The 20,263-nt window shown below is 43.1% G+C and overlaps 1 protein-coding gene across 4 annotated transcripts in view; it reads right to left on the reverse strand.

Annotated features, from left to right (window-relative positions):
* Positions 1-1,684: 1,684 nt before the first annotated feature.
* The window catches only part of SHF (Src homology 2 domain containing F), a 345,620-nt gene continuing 327,041 nt past the window's right edge, over positions 1,685-20,263 (reverse strand). For 3 of the 4 annotated variants that reach the window (XM_068275596.1, XM_068275595.1, XM_068275594.1), the window contains one exon: positions 1,685-6,831. In XM_068275596.1, coding sequence (XP_068131697.1) covers positions 6,645-6,831 — 187 coding nt within the window. In that variant the 3' untranslated portion in view covers positions 1,685-6,644. The remainder of the gene's footprint in view (positions 6,832-20,263) is intronic. The other variant, XM_068275597.1, reaches the window with a different exon arrangement.

Consider the following 20,263-nt stretch of genomic DNA (forward strand, 5'->3'; position numbering starts at 1 on the left):
GGCAACTTTATGTGTTGTAACACTGCCACGATGGAGGTTTATATATAATTCTGTTCTGGGCTGCAGATTCTGATACTTTGGACTCTTATGCTTTGAATGAACATTTTAGTGATTTGTAATGATCTTTTACTCCATTCTTTACAGATTCTTTATTGTGAGGCTTCAGCATGAGGCCTTGGCAAAGATTCTGTGTGGTTTTGCATTGCTAGATAAGTTGAAGACTTTCACATACACATTTATTGAGTACAGTCTCCCTTTAAAGATGAAATGTTTATGATGGCATCCTCCATCTATTCAGTCTTAGAATCACTGATACATTACTCTGGCTAATCACTATAAGATTACATCAATGTCTGACCAGATTCATTTTAAAACCTAAAGTATACAGATAGCTTAAAATAGTATTGAACATCCAGATGAATATTAGTGAAATTACATTACTCCAGATGTAAGGCTTAGGGTGAATTTGGCATCTACAGCATCAACTGCCTGTTAGATACAGGACTATAGTTCGCATAATGCTTAGCAATGACTTATATTCTTTTACTCTGAAGGATAACAGTACATAACAACTGTTTGAATTCCGAAAGGGGTAGAGTAGCCATACTGTTTTTTTGTTTTGTTTTTTTTTGTTTTTTTTTAAGGACACCTGAAGTGAGAAGATCTGGATCATTTTAAGTAATACCAGTTGCCTGCCTATCCTACTGATACTATACCTCTAATACATTTAGCCATAGACACTGAACAAGCATATGCAGATCAAGGGTTTTTGACATCATTGTAGGATCTGACAAAATGAACTGCATGCTTGTTTCTGGTGTGATTCAGACATTACTGCAGACAAATAGAGAAGCAGGACTGCCGAGCAACTGGCATGGTTTGAAGCGGCCCTGAACTCAGAACGTCCTCTCTGCTCTAAAAGATACGCAACAGCATAATAACCTTTAAACAAAAAACATTTCTTTGTTACAGCTGATACAAATCTGCTATAAATCTGCAGTGTGTCTACTTCCTGATTTATGGAAGCCGACATATTGTTACCATCCTGTGCTTTCAAATGAGCTTATCTGTCATCTCTGCCATGGCAGCATGTGACACAGGGGAGAGATCACATGACAGCTTGTGATTAGACACAAATGAGGGGAAATTAAGCAGGCTGAACTCGCTAAATACATACAGGGTACATTTTTCTAGGTTTTCCTTCTGTTCTGTGCAAGAGTTAAATTCCACTTTAAAAAGAAATAAATATGACAGCCTCCATATACTTCTTGCTTGAGGTTCGTGGTTTGCGTTACCTGGCAAGTTTATCCAGATTCTCATTTAATCACCCAAAAGATTAAAGTGAACACATTACATATTGTTATATACTTTTGGGGTTAGTTGGAGTATCAATGTAAAGATAAAAATATTTTAGCTGGTATTAGAGCTGGTTGTTTTATGTTACACTATGAATATAAAGTTCCTGCTTCAGCAGTTTAAAAAGAAAGATTAAATGAATACAGATGCCATCGGATAGCAGAACGCTTGCTGTATATTACAAATGTATTATGCCCTAACTTCCTTTTCAATAAATGTCTATTTAACAGGAATTATCCTTTAATTTTCCCCATAAATAGACCACACAAGACCAGAACAGACAAGCTTTAAATCTAGCTATATAAAAGAATGGTAAAAATAAAATGGATACATTAAATAGACAGTATTTATTTAACAAGGCAAAATTCACAAACAAAATTGTAACAGCAGTAGAAACACAAACAAAGAGAGCAAGAAAGAGCAGATTCCTTCAACCCCAGGGTAAACATACCCAGACATTTCACCTGGTGGACAGAGACAGAGAATAGTAACATTCATCAATAAAACAGATTTAGAGCAAAATATGACAGCGTTTTGAACAGACAGAGATTGAACATTTGTTTTACTTCCATTTTGTATGGTTTGCCCCATGTCTGACTATGATGAAAAAATAATGAAGTTATTTGATAATGATTTCTATTAGTTATTTAAGTCACATACACTTCCAGATAACATGAGCAATGCTTGAACCAGTCACATAGGCTATACTGTATTACTGGGTTATTTCACAATACCTCAGTTTGAATATACAGTGCAGTATCCAGTAGCAGTTAATATGACTGTTTATTGCAGCAAATGCAGTGACGGTCGATGTTGGATTGGTTGCAATCGTGTTGCACTCAGTTGATCACTTTACCAGCTTACTTAGTTGAGCCCCATATGCTGTAATGTACTTTTGTTTATTACTCACATAATTCACATGGATGACATAACAAATTTATTTGCCTGTAGGAGTATGTCTGATCTGCACAGCATACAAATAAACATTTCTTTAATTCTTAACTCTTCAAAAAACATAAGTCATATCAAATGAGAAAATAAACTATACAGTGCTTCTCAAACCTGTCCTCGTGACCCCCCAACAGTGCATGTTTTGCAGGCAACCTAACCAATGCACAGGTGTGGTAATTAGTGTCTCAGCTAGGTGGATTCCATGTAGCTGAGACACTAATTACCCCACCTGTGCACAAGGTGAGGTTGCCTGCAAATTATGCTCCATTGGGGAGTCACAAGGACAGGTTTGAGAAACACCGAACTAATATAAAAACCTAATATCATTAATGGTACATTCTTGTATAACAATTAAGTGACACATTCCGTATTGAGCTAAATGTCAACACAGACTAAAACCTTAAAGTAGCGATGTGCATTATTTATTTCTCTGGAGAAGGGGAGAGTAAGGGAATAGGTTTAAAAAAGCCATGAAACATTAAATACTTAAAAGCCTGGCTCCTTGCTTCAAAAATGGCTTCCTTTTCCTCCCAGATGTAGCTGTGGAAGTCAACTCAGTGAAGCCTTCTATATATGTATAAAAAAATGGAGCCTTTGATGAATGACAGCTCACAGATCTAAGGCTGAAAGGAAAAATGACAAATGTTATGAGCTAAACATTTATGTAGGCACTGAAAGATCTCCATACAGTGTTATACGATGGCAAGGATGGAAGCAATTGGTGTATGTAAATCAAAGTTAACTGTCTAGCTGCATTTTCCATCAATCTGTCTTTAATTGAGGGTTATGAGCCATTTACATCACTTCTTGTGCCAATTTAGCTTCTGCACAGACTTAATGTTAGACTATCTATGAGGTCATGATGTGCAGGTTCCAGAACTGATCTAGGAGTGGTGGAGGAGGCCCGAAACTATCAACACAGAGAATTACAACCATATGCTACTATGTAGATAAGACTTGCATAACATTTTCTGTAGCAGGATGGAAAAAAATGTTCATAATTTCTGGGGGTTGTATTTAGGGGTGTGTCTCCAGTGCAAAGCGTTTTCACTATATTGGCTCGGATGCCCTTCCCCATGTGAGTAAACCGAAAAAATAGATATTTGGCTTAGTTTTTAGTTTCAATGGATAAAGCCTTTATACTTAATTTCCCTATTTATCTTTTTTATCATGACAATATTTTTTTCTTTTATTCTTTATGAGTAGTTTAGGATTATAATGAATGAAGAGTGAAATAATTTTCTAAAGCATAATTATACTCCAGAATACAAGACTCTGTTCAGCTGGAATGTTAATTCATTTATCACCCTTAGGCCTTGATGCATGAAAGTATGCTAAATATAACACACACAGCTCAGGTTAATATTACCGTAAACACAGGGAGGATTAATATAACTGCGTGTGTCCGTAACTGATGCACTAGTAGCATGACCGTGGTACTCCATTAGCGCAGCTGCTTCTACGGCCGTGCTACAAGGGCATCACATGGCAGTTGCGTGTGCATGCTACTCTGATATGACCGTGTGCGCACAGGATTATTAACCTGCGCTGTGTATGCGCAGTATATTTAGTGCACTTTCATGCATCAAGCTCTTAGGCAGGGAGCACACATAGTAGAATCATGCCCATTGGGCAGCACATACACTTCCACATTGGCCATCATTGTCAGTGGTCTGCTCGGGTATCACACATTTTCTTTCATTTACTTTGTCACGATTTTAGATTGCATACCAGTAAGCTTTTTTCCAATCAACAAACTGGTTTCCAAATTAAATACATAGCAATGCAGTCCAAAAAAATCGTGAACAGTCACAGAAAATCACTGACTAAATCCACAATCATATATGCAGAATGAGCTCAGAGCACTGCAAAACCCTAGAACGCTCACAAAACCGCCAACACAAGTGTTCTCAGTGTGCTGAAAAACAACAGTCATGAAGAGTGGACAGTGGCTGAGAGTGCAAAATAACGCAATGACAATCTGAGTTCTTCTTGAAGGTTACACTTTGCAGCTCAAACGTTAATAATTTTGAGCCGTAGCCACTAAATGTAATGACCTATTGAGCCACGTAAATCTTAATCATTCCATTTCTGTTCATGTGCAAGGTACATAAAAAAGTCTTACTAACCTAAAATGATCTGAACCAAATATTAACATTTCAGATCTATACGGTAAACAACTTACTAACGCTTGATAGAAATTACATTGCAAGATTATTCAGTTAAGAGGTTTATCTGCAGCAAGGTTTATTTCTGTAAATCTTAAACACAGCCAGCCCTAGCTTGAAATGGGAAAGGAAAATGGTGTACGCTTCTCTGCACAGTGTGTAATACAAAGCAATCTGATTTAAGATGACAAACCTAGATTAGAAATGTTAACCACCTAGGCGGTATGGTTTTTAAACACGCAGCTAGCACTTTGCTAGCTGCATGTTTGAATCGATCGCCTCCAATCCGACTCTACACGCCACGAAAGAGGCCCCGCCAGACCCGCAGCGCAGCCTGGCCAATCACCGCCAGGCTGCGCTATGGGGTGGATCGGGACTCCCCGACGTTGATGATGTAATTCCGATCATCGCCATGGCGACGAGGGAAGCCCTAACAGGAAATCCTGTTCAGAGTGGGATTTCCTGTTGGGTATGATCGCCGGCTGCGGAGGGCTGGCACAGGGATAGGGCAATCATGTAGCTAGCGCTAGGCTAGCTACATGATAAAAAAAAAAAAAAACACCCACGGGCGAGCGCTGAAAAAAATAAAATAAACGCCTGGATGGTTAAACTGGATTAAAAATTTAAAGAAACATTACAGTAAATGCTCTGTTTATTTTATTACTGAATATAGTTACGATCATAGCCATTAAAACAAATGGCTTAGTTTACCGATACAGATGGCCTCAAATACGAATTTATGAAGGATGGGGAACACTAGTGTGTCTGTATGATCTATTCTAGCAGATGTACTAAAAAGTGTGTAAACCCTGATTTGGGTCAATCATCATATGAACTACTAAAAGGTGGCTGAAGAAGTGACTATTCAACTGTGGTGAGATACACAAATTATATCACAAGTTGAGCAGTACCTTGATGTATCATCAAACTAACAAGTACATGACCATTTCACTAAACCCCACTTTGTCTACCACCTAAAATATCTGCAGTTTTGGAGTGGTAGGACTTCATTGAGCATTTCAAAGCTGTATCTGGAAATCAGCCAGTTTTATGATATCTGAAGTAATAAAATGTGGAACTAAATTGAAGGATGAAGATCAATTTTGCTTTGTTTCCAGCTTACAAATCATCAGTGCCATTATGGGTGCTGCATAATTCCTGTGTGGCTTGTGGATTATGGAGCAGCTCTAATAATTTTTATCGTTTGAAAGCATAAAAAACTGTGCAGGAACAAGTGGTAAAACTCTTTCACAAAATGGGGGAGTCCCAGTGCCTTTTTTTTTTTTTTTTTTTTTAGTTACCACATAGAGCTTAACAAAGACAAGCTCATTTTGATGCACAAAGATTGCAAAACCAAAAACAATATGGACAATAATTTTAACAGTAGCCATTAGGAAAATGACTGGGGTGTTTTTTTAATAACTTATTATGTAAACAGTTTTAGCTGCCCTTTAAATACAGTGATTATGTTCTTGTAACAACATAGGCGACAGACAGATAAGACAAATAAGACTGATTTTTGTCAGTTCTTAAACTACAGCTAAAAAATAGGTTTGTAATTAAAAAAAAATACAGTGGTTTTATTGGGGAAAATGGCAGAGAAACTCAAAGGAGTCTTAGTCTAATGCTACAAAAATAAACTTTTTAAAAACCTAACATGTAGTTATTGCATTCACCATGCACCTAAAAACTGAAGTGAACCTTCACAATCTGCTCTGTTCACTTGGCCTCTTTACTCCCTAACAAGGTAAATACAGTATTGCTGAACTTTTTGTAGAAATATTGTTACATACGCTCACACACACTTCAAACCTGGGATCAAATTCCCTTGTTGGTAACTGTTGTAGAACAACTATTGTACAGAATAGTAGATATAGAAATAAAACAAAGGTTCTTTGTAAATAACAAGCATTTTAAGCTGAACATAGTAGTATTGCAACTTTCAGGGCACAAAGCCCCAGACCATGGTATATGAACAGGCAGTGCACCCATTCCAGTTGATTACGTTCATTTTTCTATGATTGACAAGTTGCTAATGCAAAGTTAAGAACAGCGGATTGCGGATTCTACAATCCAGATCATGTACCATCATTGAGTATCCTTGTTTTTATTCTGTACACGATTATGTGGGCTGTCCACGCCAGTCCATAAGCTGCCTCCAGCCCAAGGCTACAAAGTCCGGATTGCAACTGGGTAGAGCAAGGACATGTGTTCAGCTCCCTTGATTGGTAACTTGTGGGTGGTGTAGTAATGGATTATTTCTGGTACGCTGTCAAAAGGCGGGCTGTTCTGTCCCAGTATATACTGGTTTTCTTTGGTACGCGACAGCTTCATGTGCATGAATCCTTGGCAGCTCCTACATGGGGAAAAAAAAAAAAAAGACATTTAATTGCTCACACATCCCTGTTACATAACCTTATGCACTCTATGCACATACCCAGTATTGGGCACAGAACTGTACACATGCAGCTAGTATCACTTAGCCCTCCGCAGCCCCCAGCCGCCCACCCAGATTAAACTTTCTTTCCCCTCACCATAAATCCTCAAAACTACCTGCATGGTTAATTAATATACACTACCAGCTCGATTTATACGCGTATATATGAATATAGACAGACATGTTTAACCACTTCAGGATTCTGCGTACGCTGAAGTACGCCCCTGAATCCTGAAGTTGATTGCATGGATGTCAGTTCACTGAGGGAGTCTCCGTGAACACCCTGCGAGCCGCCGATCGCGGCTCGCAGGGTAAATGTAAACACGCGGGGAAGATCTTCCCCGGTGTTTACATGTATACGGCGCTGCTGCGCAGCAGCGCCGTAGAGGAGATCGGCGATCCCCGGCCTCTGATTGGCCGGGGATCGCCGGCATCTGATAGGCTAAAGCCTATCCCATCAGGCCGTCCTGCGCCGCTCACAGGGGGAGGGAGAGGGAGGGAAGGGGAAGGAGGCCAGGAAGCACTGCGGAGGGGGGCTTTGAAGAGCCCCCCCGCAAGCGCAAGCAGCCGGCGGCGAACAGACCCCCCCAGCAGGACATCCCCCTAGTGGGGAAAAAAAAGGGGGGGGGGGAAGTCTGATCGCCCTGGCTGCTAGCTGTTCGGTGCTGCGGGCTGGAGAGCCCACGCAGCACCGATCAGCAAAATACCCCCCTGGCACAGAAGTGGTTAATTACCACAATATACACAGCAGTCTTATAGCTCCTTTTTGTCTGTCCTGTAGTGTGATACTCCTGTTATTGCCTGAGGAAGTGGGAATATACCTGCGAAACGCATTGCCTGTTATAATTGGAGTATGTGAATACATTTTTCGTGCTGAAAAATCAACAGCTGTGTATCTGTTTTTTAGCATATTTTATCCTTTTGGCACCTCTGTTCACCTTCAACAGTACCAGTGTCCACCCCGTGGTGGAGGGGTTTTTATACCCTCTTCTCCTGGTCTACAGCGAGCGACATCTTAGTCCTGAGTGGGGACAGGCCTAATCTCCCCACCTGCTTATACAGTGGTTTCCTATGTGGTAACCCTGGTTTGTAAGTATAATTGCTTACTTTCTACTTTTCTCCCTACTCCAATACATACTACACTATATTGGGCTTTCGGTCTCCCCTTTTTTTCTATATAGTATTAAAACATGGTTCACGCATATCAGTATGTTTTAGACAGATTTGTCAAAGCACCTATAATCTGATAAGACAAATTGTGAGTAAGGTATACCTGGGTATAACAATACATGGACAAATGTGTGATTTTTTTTTCTGAGATTATAATTATCTTTAGGTTATTGGCCTATTTGCATTTGAAATATGTGAACAGAAAAGAAAAAAAAAAGCAAACTGTTAAGGGCATGAGTACACAGTGGCATTGCTGTGCTGAGCCCAATGCTCTGAAACCTGTAAAACCTCTGTTAGGTACTCACTGGTGTGGGATCCAGGTTAAAGTTAGACACCACCTGGGGAGGATGGGGGGGGTCACTTTGGGTTAGAATATCAGTAATTTTATGGATATTCCACTATCAAATACTTCCTGCACCCTTTTCAACGGGCACCTTTATTAAATATATGAGGCTCAATTACCCCAAAACTCAGATCACCCCAGCTTGGTCCCCACAGCATGTCCTAAATCTGCAGATATGAAATGTGCGTATGTGGGATGTGAGGTTGTCTTGCTTGGGGCTTCAGTTTAGGAATGACCCCTGGAACAAGGACTCTGGTAACATATGATGAGCCCAAAGAGCTCTGAACTCATTCTCATCAGCACCAAGCCAATCTGAAATTACTTGCTGGCAAAGAAGCACGTAAAACATCCAAAGCCTGCAGTGGAAAAACTGGAATCCTACTGGAAAAGCCCTCAAAGGTACATATACAAATTTAATAACGTCATTTGCGAAATATTTGTCTATTGGAATGTACATTCGTCCTCGTACTTCTAAACAAAAGTTAGTGTGAGTGCAATTCTTGAGTATCAGACAAGAGGGGCGGTCCTTGTATATCCCCCGCCACTCCTGTATGGACAACAAGGCTAACATTTTTGTGACACAGAGGCCGAGCTGGTGGAATATAGACATTGCAAATACTGTGTGACATACAGATTGCTTTTGCATGTCAGTATAGTGTGATTCCACAGGGTTGTGCTCAGCAGCACAGTGTAAGGCCTGAAACACACCAGAGGAGTTTTTCTGAGCGTTTTGAGTTTTTAAATCTGCTGCTAATGTTATCCTATGTGTCTGTGCACACTGGAGCAATGAGGTTTTGTAAAAAACCCCATAGCATTACATTGGGAAGAGCTTTTAGAGGTTTCAAAACCTCTTCCCAATGTAATGCTATGGGGTGTTTTACAAAACCTCATTGCTCCAGTGTGCACAGACACCTAGGATAACATTAGCAGGAGGTTTAAAAACTCAAAACGCTCAGAAAAACTCCTCTGGTGTGTTTCAGGCCTTATTTAAGTGTGTAGGACTATTGAAACAAGTACAAGGACATACATTCATGATTCTAATAGACAACTCTTTTACTAATACATGTATTAAGCGTTTATAAGTATCTTTGAGGGCTTGTCCAATAGGGCTCCAGCTTTTGCATCACATTTCCCTTGTACAACTTTTTTTTGGAGTGCTCGCATTTCATATTGAAAGTCTGCAGTGGAAAAGGTTTCCAGGGTGCTTAGAATAGAGCAAGTACCTGTAGAAATGGCTAGCACATTTACTGCTGCACTAAGGGTGGTCATAACTATTTTTTATTTTATTTCTATTTTTAGCGTAGCACATTCCAGCATGTTTTTTGCCATATAAAATAGATATCCTTGAAAGCATATATATCACAGATGCAATGAAGTGCAATAGAGGATTCAAGGTATACATTAAGGCTGCACTGTCTTTTCTCATTAGGCTCAGGCAAGTTATGAAGAGAGGTCTGTCCTTGCTTTCAAACCATCTGCTGAATGAATGGCTCTCTGGGGACGGGCACACAAGTGCTGGAGAGGACAAGCAGAGACGGAGGATACATCTCGGCTCTGTGACAGCATCACAATTTAATTAACTTGTTCACTGCTACTGGGAATAATTAAATGAAAGAACAATAATATTGCCAGACCACCAGAACACTGCTAACCTTAAAAGTGGAATAAGATAGCTGGTCTATTCGTCAGACCTCTACCAGCGATCGTTTATTTATGTAGCTGAATAATGCATGCACACACATATAGCACTCATTCAATAATGTCATTTAAAGGCTATACAGTAAAATTTTAACTCCATGCAGCACTACATCTAGAGCTTAAAAAATGTAAACAAAAAGGTTGCGAAGATTTACTAATATGTATGCAGTCGGCATGGATTTGTTCTGGGGTAGCCAAATTGCTCTTACACGTTAATCTGTACTGTGGAAGTAGCCAGGGTAAATCAGACAAGGAAATGTGACAGACCTGCACTCATTCAGGTCACCCTACTTCAGGAGGTCATGACTGGCGTCCAAGGCGGACAAATTAGGACTCACTAAAGCAAGAATGTGCTGAGGTGACCAATATCTCCACCAATGCAAACAGTAATGACTGTTGTGGAACTCACTGTTTTGTTGCGCCATTCAAACTAGCTGGTATGAAAAAGCATCATTTAAAGTCAGCCTCTGGACACAGAAGACTTTACAGTGAAAGACACCCTTCTCCAGTATTTGCAATGTAAAATTAAATTTAATGCCCCTCCCCAACCAAATTTAGTATTATTGCAGGTTTGACAAAGCAGTCACTAGAGATGGCCCGAACCTCCGACTTTAGGTTCGCGAACCTCCCGCGAAAGTTCGGTTCGCGCAAACCGCAATAGACTTCAATGGGGAGGCGAACTTTGAAAACTAAAAACATTTATGCTGGCCACAAAAGTGATGGAAAATATGTTCTAAGGGGTCTAACACCTGGAGGGGGGCATGGCGGAGTGGGATACACGGCAAAAGTCCAGGGGAAAAATCTGGATTGGACACAAACCAGCGCTTTAAGGCCAGAAATCACAGTGAATGCTAAATTGCAGGCCTAAAGTGCTTTAAAACAGCTTGCATGTGTATACATCAATCAGGGAGTGTAATTCGAGTACTGCTTCACACTGACACACCAAACTCACTGTGTAACGCACCGCAAACAGCTGTTAGCATTGTGACGGCCGTGCTGGACTGGTGCGCACCATGGCCAGAGTGCAGGCCATGGCGGCTTTCAAGCCCATATGGTCGTTGGGCTGTGGTAGCTCAATGATAGAACAACAGTGACTGTCCAGCTGATCAAATTTGATCTGTCCACAATGAAGCAACAACCTTATCTTTGGTGTGCCACCTCCCGAGACACTCATATAGCCGCCGGTCATTGCTTCATTGTGATACGCAAGCCCCTTCACTGCGGCAAGGTAATGATCACGAAGGGGAATAGGCACATGTACATGCCTTTTGTTTTGTTGCAGCTGCAGTGCAGCCAGAAAAATTAAGCAGGCATGTACACGCACCAGAAAAATTATAGCGGCCGCTGCTAGCAGTGGCCTAAAAAAAATTCAGGAATCCGCCTGGAGTCCTGGACCCAGTTAGTGGTGGCGGAGAAGGCAGCCAAGCGGCCTGTGGGCAGAGGTGCAGTGTGGGGAGCGACTTAGTCTTGGGGCAGGCAGCCAGTCACATGGCGTGCCGGCAGAGATGCTGTGTGTGGGGACTGACTTAGTCTTCGGGCGGGCAGTAGCCCTCTGTGATCCATGCCTCATTTATTTTGATAAAGGTGAGGTACTGAACACTTTTGTGACTTAGGCAACTTCTCTTCTCAGCGACAATACCTCCAGCTGCGCTGAAGGTCCATTCGGACAGGGCGCTTGAGGCAGGGCAAGACAGAAGTTGGATGGCAAATTGGGACAGCTCTGGCCACAGGTCAAGCCTGCGCACCCAGTAGTCCAAGGGTTCATCGCTGCTCACAGTGTCTACATCCACACTTAAAGAGAACCTGTACTGAGTAAAATATTTAAAATAAACATACGAGGTAACTTCAAATGAACATTACATAGTTACCTTGCCATCAGTTCCTTTCAGAAGCTCACCATTTTCTTCTGATAATAATCCCTTCCAGTTCTGACAATATTTTGTCAGATCTGAAATATATCAGTTGCTGCCAATAAAATATCAGTTGCTGTCAGTTATAGCTGAGAGGAAAACTGATGTACCAGGTAATATCCATATTTCCCTATGGCTCAAGTGGGCGATGTTACAGTTTAACGGTGTGCTGACCAGAAAGCGGTTATGGGTAATGGCCATTTTCAAAATGAAGGACGGAAAATTCCCTTGATCACAGTGAACAAACGGGACACGGGACAGGAGAAAGACACTGAGGAGTAGACTTCATGGAAGGTAAGTATGACTTGTGTATGCTTATTTTGACTTTTAAATTTTCAGTTCAGGTTTTCTTTAAGGCCAGGTAGTCAGCTACCTGCCGGTCCAGGCGTTGGTGGAGGGTGGATCTGGAAGCGCTAAGTCAAGGCGTTGGACTAAAGAATGTCCGACATCACCATGAGATCGCTGGAGCGTCCTGTCCTTGCCTGCGTGGACATGGGAGGAGCATTACTGGCAGTGGTACCTTTATTGCGTTGTGCTGTGACATCACCCTTAAAACGCATTGTAAAGCATAGTTGCCAGCTTGTTCAGCATCCTTTCTGCCTTCTGTTGAGTTGGTAACATGTCCACCACTTTGTGCTTATACCAAGGGTCTAGTAGTGTGGCCACCCAGTACAGCTCATTCTCCTCTACGCATGGTATGCTCCAGGAAGTAAACATACGGGATCAAGTCGCTGATCACTGCGACTCACCAGGTTGGTAACCTCCTCAAATGGCCACATGAGCCTGTATGCATTTCGCATCAGTGTCCAGTTCGGGGGCCAGAACATCCCCATCTCCCCAGATTGTGTCCTACTGAAATTGTAGAGGTACTGGGTGACGGCTTTCTCCTGTTCTAGCAGGTGAGAGAACATGAGCAGGGTCGAATTCCAGCGAGTCGGGCTATCCCATATCAAGCGTCTCACCGGCAAGTTGTTTCTCTGCTAAATGTCCACAAAGCGTGCCATGGCCGTGTAAGACCACCTGAAATGCCCACACAACTTCCTGGCCTGCTTCAGGACGTCCTCTAAGCCTGGGTACTTTGACACAAATCTTTGAATGACTAGATTCAGCACGTGCCATGCAGGGTACATGTGTCAGCTTTCCCAAATTCAAAGCAGAAAGGAGATTGCTGCCGTTGTCACACACCACGTTGCCGATCTCCAGCTGGTGTGGGGTCAGCCACTGATCCACTTGTTTGTTAAAAGCAGCCAGGAGAGCTGGTCCAGTGTGACTCTCCACTTTGAGGCAAGACTTGTCTAAGATGGTGTGACACCATCGTACCTACTACCTGGCATGCAGCATAGGCCCTGGGGAGCTAGGTGTGTGTAGCTGGAGAGGAGATTGCAGCACCAGTAGAGTTGAACTGCCACTCAGCCAAGGAGGAGGACAACAGCGAAGAGAATGTAGCAGGAGGAGAGGAGGTGGCAGGAGGCCTGCCTACAAGCCGTGGAGGTGTCACAAGTTGGTCCGCTGCACAGCCACATACTTCCTGCTTGCCATCGGTCACCAGGTTGACCCAATGGGCTGTGTAAGTAATGTAGCGGCCCTGACCGTGCTTGGCAGACCAGGCATCCATGGTCAGGTGGACCCTTGACCCAACGCTGTGTGTCAGAGATGACACCACTTGCCTCTCAACCTCACGGTACAGCTTGGGTATCGCCTTTTTAGAGAAATAATTGCAGCCTGGTGTCTTCCACTGCAGTGTCCCAATGGCCATAAATTTATGGAAGGCCTCAGAGAGTCCACCAGCTTGTATGGTAACAGCTGGCGAGCTAACAGTTCTGCCACGCCAGCTGTCAGATGCCGGGCAAGGGGGTGACTGGCAGAAATTGGCTTCTTCCGCTCTAAGATTTCCTTCACGGACCCCTGGCTGCTGTGGGCAGAGGAGCAGGAACCGCTCAACGTCAGAGGCAGAGTGGAGGAGGGTGGCTATGAAGGTGCAAGGGAGAAAGAGGCTGAAGATGCTGCACCTGAAGGAGGAAGAGGAAAAGGAGAGTGGATTTTCTTTTGTGTGCTGCTCTTGCTTAGGTGCTCTTCCCATTGCAGTTTGTGTCTTTTCTCCATGTGCCTTCGTAAGGCACTTGTCCCTACCTGAGTGTTGGCCTTTCCACGGCTCAATTTTTGGAGGCAGAGACAACAGGTGGCATTGCTCCGATCTGAGGCAGACACATGAATTTCCAAACCGCTGAGCCTCCCTGGGGTGATGGCACTATGGTGGCATCAGCAGCTGAAGTTGAAGGGCATGTTGGCTGGCTGTACATAGGTGGCGATACATGGCGCCGGACACTGCCACCAGCTGTTTCTGATGACGAGCTACCCCTGCTTCTTTCAGCAACTCGTCTCCTCCTACTCCCCCTCTGAACTGTCCCCGTTCATCTCCTCTATTGGTAACATACATGGGATCTGTATCATCATCATCATCATAATCATCCTGCCCAGCGTCGCTTGCCTCAGACACCTCTAAAACTGCACCAACAGCAGGTACTTCATCATCTTCACACGTTACGTCCATAGTGTCGCCGCCTAACTCAGACATATGAGGTGGTGTAACTTGCTTAGTCCCTTCATCTGGTTGTAACAATAATGGCTGTGACTCAGTTAATTCCCCACTAATTAACTCCTGCGAAGTGTCAAATGCAACGGATGTGGTGCTTGTAGTAGCGCTGGTGGCTGCGGAAAATGAGGTGTTGTGTTAAATAGTCAACCACGTCCTGACAATCTTGGGAGTTGATGGGATGTGCCTTCTTCTGAGCACTGTACTTTGGTCGAGGGCCGCACGAAATCACATCAACACAACCTCGCAAAGACCTGCCGGGTGGCCTTCCTCTGGGTCTGCCTCTACCTCTGCCTGTTTTGTCCATTGTGTCCATATCGGGGGAATGAAGTGAAAGGTATGCACTGACTTGACTAATACAATGTGCAGTCACACAGGTGCAGTTAACAGGTATGCACGGAGTGGTATATCACACTGCGTGCACTCACGTAGGTAGGTGGGTGCACTGAACACAACAAGTAGGTATATGCAGTGATGAGGTGGGTGCACTGAAAACAGGTAGGTATATGCAGTGATGGGTATTACAATGTGCACCTAACACACACAGACAGGTGGCGGACAGGCACAGTGACACTGCGTGTGCTCAGCTCACGTTGGTAGGTGGGTGCACTGTGAACAACAGGTAGGTAGGTATATGCAGTGATGGGTATTACAATGTGCAGCTGCCTGTCACACACACAGGTAGTCACTGAATGTGCTGGGCCTGGCAGTGGAACACACAATATGAATTAGCAAGGCTGTCTGTGCAACACAAGTGTCAGTGGGACACACAGAAAAAAAATAGATCACAAGAACAAGATTAGCTCTCAAAAGAGCTGTTGGGTGCTAATGTTACCCTATGAGAGAGTCTGCAGCAGCAGCAGCAAAAGCTGTCCCTTCTCTATTTACTGCAGGCACATGAGTGAGTAAAATGGCTGGCGGTGCCTGCCTTTTATAAGAGGGGGGGGGGGGGGGAGTGGCTCCAGGAGGGAGGGTAGCCTGATTGGCTACAATGTGCCTGCTGACTGATGTAGAGGGTCAAAGTTGACCCTAATGGTGTATTGTGGGAACGAACCAAACTTCCGGAAAAGTTTGCGGTTCTCCGCGATCGTGAACCACCGGAAGTTCCCCGGTAACCATTTGGGCCATCTCTAGTAGTCACATGACTGCTTCAGAAACACACCTTCCTTAGTTGAAAAAGAATTTACAGAGTTTACCAATGCTTCTTTAAAATGCTTATTGTTCAACAGCTGCCTTCATCAATACATTGGCAGGAGTCAAAGATGCAGGAAAAAAAATCAATTTCAAGTCCATGGACTCAATTTAGTAGTTTCTTAAACATACATAAAAAACACTGTTTAATGATCAATCTGCAGCATAAGGGGAGTCCACATTTGAAACTTCTTGATAATGAATAACATGCATGGTTCCTCCATGGATCAGCAATTACTGCCACATGATGGATGGCTGCACAAAAATGGAGTGGTGGTTGTGTGCAGGTACCACACAATCTCCACTCACTACCGCCTGTTACTGTTTATTTTGGATCATCCAATTCTTGGGGATGAACATGGATTCAAAATGAACAGGTATGTGAGAGAGGAATGAATGGGTGGAGAATCTGTCCTTGTGACCATCTCCATAGTGGACACTAAACCCCGATTTAGGTGATATTTGAGAAACATAAATTATACCTTCAACAGGTTGTCCAGGCCTAATCTTGTCATCTCTCCTATAGTGCCTTAAACCCATCATGTAAACAGAGGGGAAATAAATCTACACTTATATCTGGTTTAGTTTTCTGAATCTAGTTACAGACTTAATTGTTAAAAAAAATGATCAGTGAGATACTAATTTTCCTATGTTGATGACAATTTATTTGCAAATTGTATGGAAAATGAAACTGTGCCAGTTGCATAATCATTTGCCTGGGACCTCTTTAATCTGCATATAAAACGCAATGAAATTAGCATCAAAATTTAAAAATGTGCAATTCGTGGATCATCTCAAATAATAACCATTCAGAAACATCTTCTGAGTATACTTACTGAATGACTCTGAAAGCTTAGTCTTTGACATAAAAAAAAAGTAATTAGGACTCCTGCTGAACAGCGCCTCTTCACAAATTTGGGACACAAATAAACTGCACGTCTTTTAGTAGTTAAATATTAAATTGATTAATGCCCCCCTCAACTGACTAGAGCAGAGCACAATAGATAAATTGTGTTCGTTGTACTATCAAGGTTTCCAAACCAGCACAGACAGCTCAATACACAAAAAGATTAATAGTGAAAGCCTCATCTATATCTTTCTGTCTTGCTGCTTTGTCGACTGAAGACCTATTTAAGTGCAGAAGAAGAAGATTTATTTAGCTTTCCTCCATCTACTATTTAATCAATTGGATATAAACTGAAAAGTACTTATAAAGTGACTCTGGTGCCACTTCAAATCCATTTTCTTTGCTTCTGACTTCTGAGGGATGAAAAGGAGCAACAATCTTGAGCATTTTTGTCTTTCAAGAGTTTTTTGTTTTTCGTTTTACTGCCTGGAAAAGATGCCAGACCCAAGGATGGGAACAGTGCCCAGGAGTCGGCTGTTCCTGTGCCAGATCAGTCCTCAGAATATACTGTATGTATAACCTTGAAAAAAGCTCATATTTAACCAGCTGAATCCCAGATCAGACTCCAAGACAACCACAAGGCTACACTGGGAAACATCCTGCCCTAGAACAGTAACATGCAGACTACTGAACAGCTAAAGTGGACCAATATTGCTATATACATTCAAAACATTTAACAGGTTTCTCTGTGAAAGTTGTGAAAGAATGGATTGGTGCCAGGGTTAGTAAATCATTATTTCTCTGAAACACTGCTCACCCATCGGCAAATCCAAAGTGTTTACAAAAATCTGTGGCCACCCCACCTGTATCGCCACTGCCTGCCCCCAAATCTGCTGCAATAAATTAGTCCACATTTGCCAAGCTGGGGATGGGCCGAGGCAACGCAGTTGGGCGTAGCCACAGAGCGCTGGGTGAGTTAATTAGCCCGGCACCCGCCGGTTCTTGCATATATTTGAGGTTCAATTAGATTTACATTCAATGTATTCTATATTACAACTTTGGCTATCTTTTAGAGGAATTTTCCAGTTTCGGAAAAAATAATTCCGCTAGAGTAGATATCAGTAGTGGTGTGTGCCCAATTTCAGATACCCATTAATCAAGTAATGGAGGGGGGAGGTCCACAGAGGCGCAGGGACCCGACTAGGGGTGGACAATGAGATGCAAAAAAAATAGTTGATTCAGGATTTTGCAAACTTTCAGTGCAAATTTATGCAGCTTGAAAATGGCCCAACCAAGTCATGCCATGTGAAATCTAAAGAAGCAGGGGGCATGAAGGTTTTCCCAGATCAGAGCAGTATCTGACTAGGAGAAAAATACATTCCTAAGTCATGCCAGCAGATTGTGATTGTGAGTGTGTGAGTGTGTGTTTTACAATCAAGCAGATGATCCTCACACAGAGAGGAGATAAAAGACTAGATATGATCATTGAGATGCTAACAATTCTGACTTACATGCAAAGATAATGGAAACCCTATGTAGATTTAAATTGGTGAAAATCAGCAAGACCAACATTTGATTGGCTCAGTTCAAAGCTGCATACAATTTGTATTAAATATGCATTCAAGCTGCAACTATGAGCATCTTGATAGAGGATTAGGTGAGACTTCAATAGCCTGGCTGCTAAAACATTTTTATTGCAAGAAGTAACGATTCACACACCTTAAAGGCTTAAAGGGTACCTGAAGTCAGACTAAAAAAAAAAAAAAAAAAAAATAGAGTTTAGATTGCTCAATGGAAGCAAGTAGGAGGGAAGCCTCTGGATGGCCTATGCCCATCCATATCTGAGCTGGGACCTTTCTTACAATTTGTAGTATTAATGTTGAATATTGCTAGGAGCTGCACTCCCCTCTGAGTGGGGACACTGCAGCAGCATGGAGCCGCTTGTGCTTGGCTTTTTCCTGCATGCATGAGCAGCTTCATGCTACTGAGCAGGCACAAACCCTTGTGGCCCCAGCACAGTGCAGCGGTCCACTTACCTGGGGCTTCCTCCAGCCCGTGGCAGGCAGGAGGTGCCCTCGCCACCGCTCCGCAGGCTCCCGGTGGTCTCCGGTGGCCGACCCGACCTGGCCCGGCCGGCTGCCAGGTCGGGCTCTTCTGCGCTCCAAGGCCCGGCACTTCTGCGTCCCACGCCGGCGCACTGACGTCATCGGACGTCCTCCGGGCTGTACTGCGCAGGCGCAGTAGTTCTGCGGGCCTTGGAGCGCAGAAGAGCCCGACCTGGCAGTCGGCCTGGCCAGGTCGGGTCGGCCACCGGAGACCACCGGGAGCCTGCGGAGCGGCGGCGAGGGCACCTCCTGCCTGCCACGGGCTGGAGGAAGCCCCAGGTAAGTGGAAATTGATTTTTATTTTTTAGCCACCCTCCCTGGAAGGAAGCCTTTGGAGAGTCCAGGGGCCTCCCTCTGCAGTGGTAAGGATATATCTTTTTTTGTTTCAGGTTTCCTTTAATGCAAATGTATTCTCATATGCATTACAAATAGAAAGCAGAACTAGGGCTGCATTGACAGATTCTCTATAAAACAAAATAGTAAGGATATTGATCTAAATTCTACACAGGTGTTCTTTCAACAACACTCCGGTCATCTCAGACTCCCTGAAAGCTAATGTTAAAGCAAGCCTGATGTTCATTGCTTTAGAGAGTCTACCACATTTTGTTATTTCATATTACAGCACAAATCTGTCTCCCCATTATGAAGTGTCAGAAACTTCCAGCTGAAAGATCACTTAGTGTAGACAAATTTGCCATGCTTGTGAGATTCAGAACATTCTCCCCCAGGTATCTGGCTCATTTTCTGCCCCTGACATTTTGTGTCCTCTGTCTTTAATGAGCCTGCAGACCTGGGACTTTTGGCATTTTACTGACATTTCTTTAAAGAAAAGGCAAAATATTGTGTAGCTGTACAAGCTATATGTATTTGTTATCGGAGTCTGATGTATGGGTCTCTGTCACATTCCTGTTCTTCTCCATGTAAGACAAGCTGCTGTGCAGTTTTAAGGCTTTCTAACTATCAGTAATTGCAAAAGCACAGATTGCTCCTGATAACATCGGTCATAATGAACATGATCACAAATGCAGGAAGTTGTAGAAGAGAAGGATCCACAATGTCAATATAAGCTTTGCGGCAGCTATTATGTTACTGTAACAAGTCTCAAATAGTGGCTAACAACCCAAAGATGCTGTTGGTACAATGAAGCAATTTATTTGATAGAGTTACTGAATCAAGATGAAATAAAAAATAAAAACTAGGGGCATTGCTGGGATTCAGGGAATCTCTGGGCACCAATGGAGGTATAATTGTGTATTCAAAAGAGTCTGTGGTCATGATAGATTGTGGGTAAAACCAAATCTGTACAAATCTAAAAGGGATGGGACTAGCAAGTGGTCCGCTACTCCTCCAAGCAAAACTTTGAATGAAGCCTTAGCTTAAAGGGACACTTAAGTCAAACAAAAAAAATGAGTTTTACTCACCTAGGGCTTCCAATAGCCCCCTGCAGCTGTCCGGTGCCCTCGCCGTCTCCCTCCGATCCTCCTGGCCCTGCCG

Source organism: Hyperolius riggenbachi, chromosome 3 (genome assembly GCF_040937935.1).
Source record: "Hyperolius riggenbachi isolate aHypRig1 chromosome 3, aHypRig1.pri, whole genome shotgun sequence".
In the NCBI taxonomy this organism is placed as follows: Eukaryota; Metazoa; Chordata; class Amphibia; order Anura; family Hyperoliidae; genus Hyperolius; species Hyperolius riggenbachi.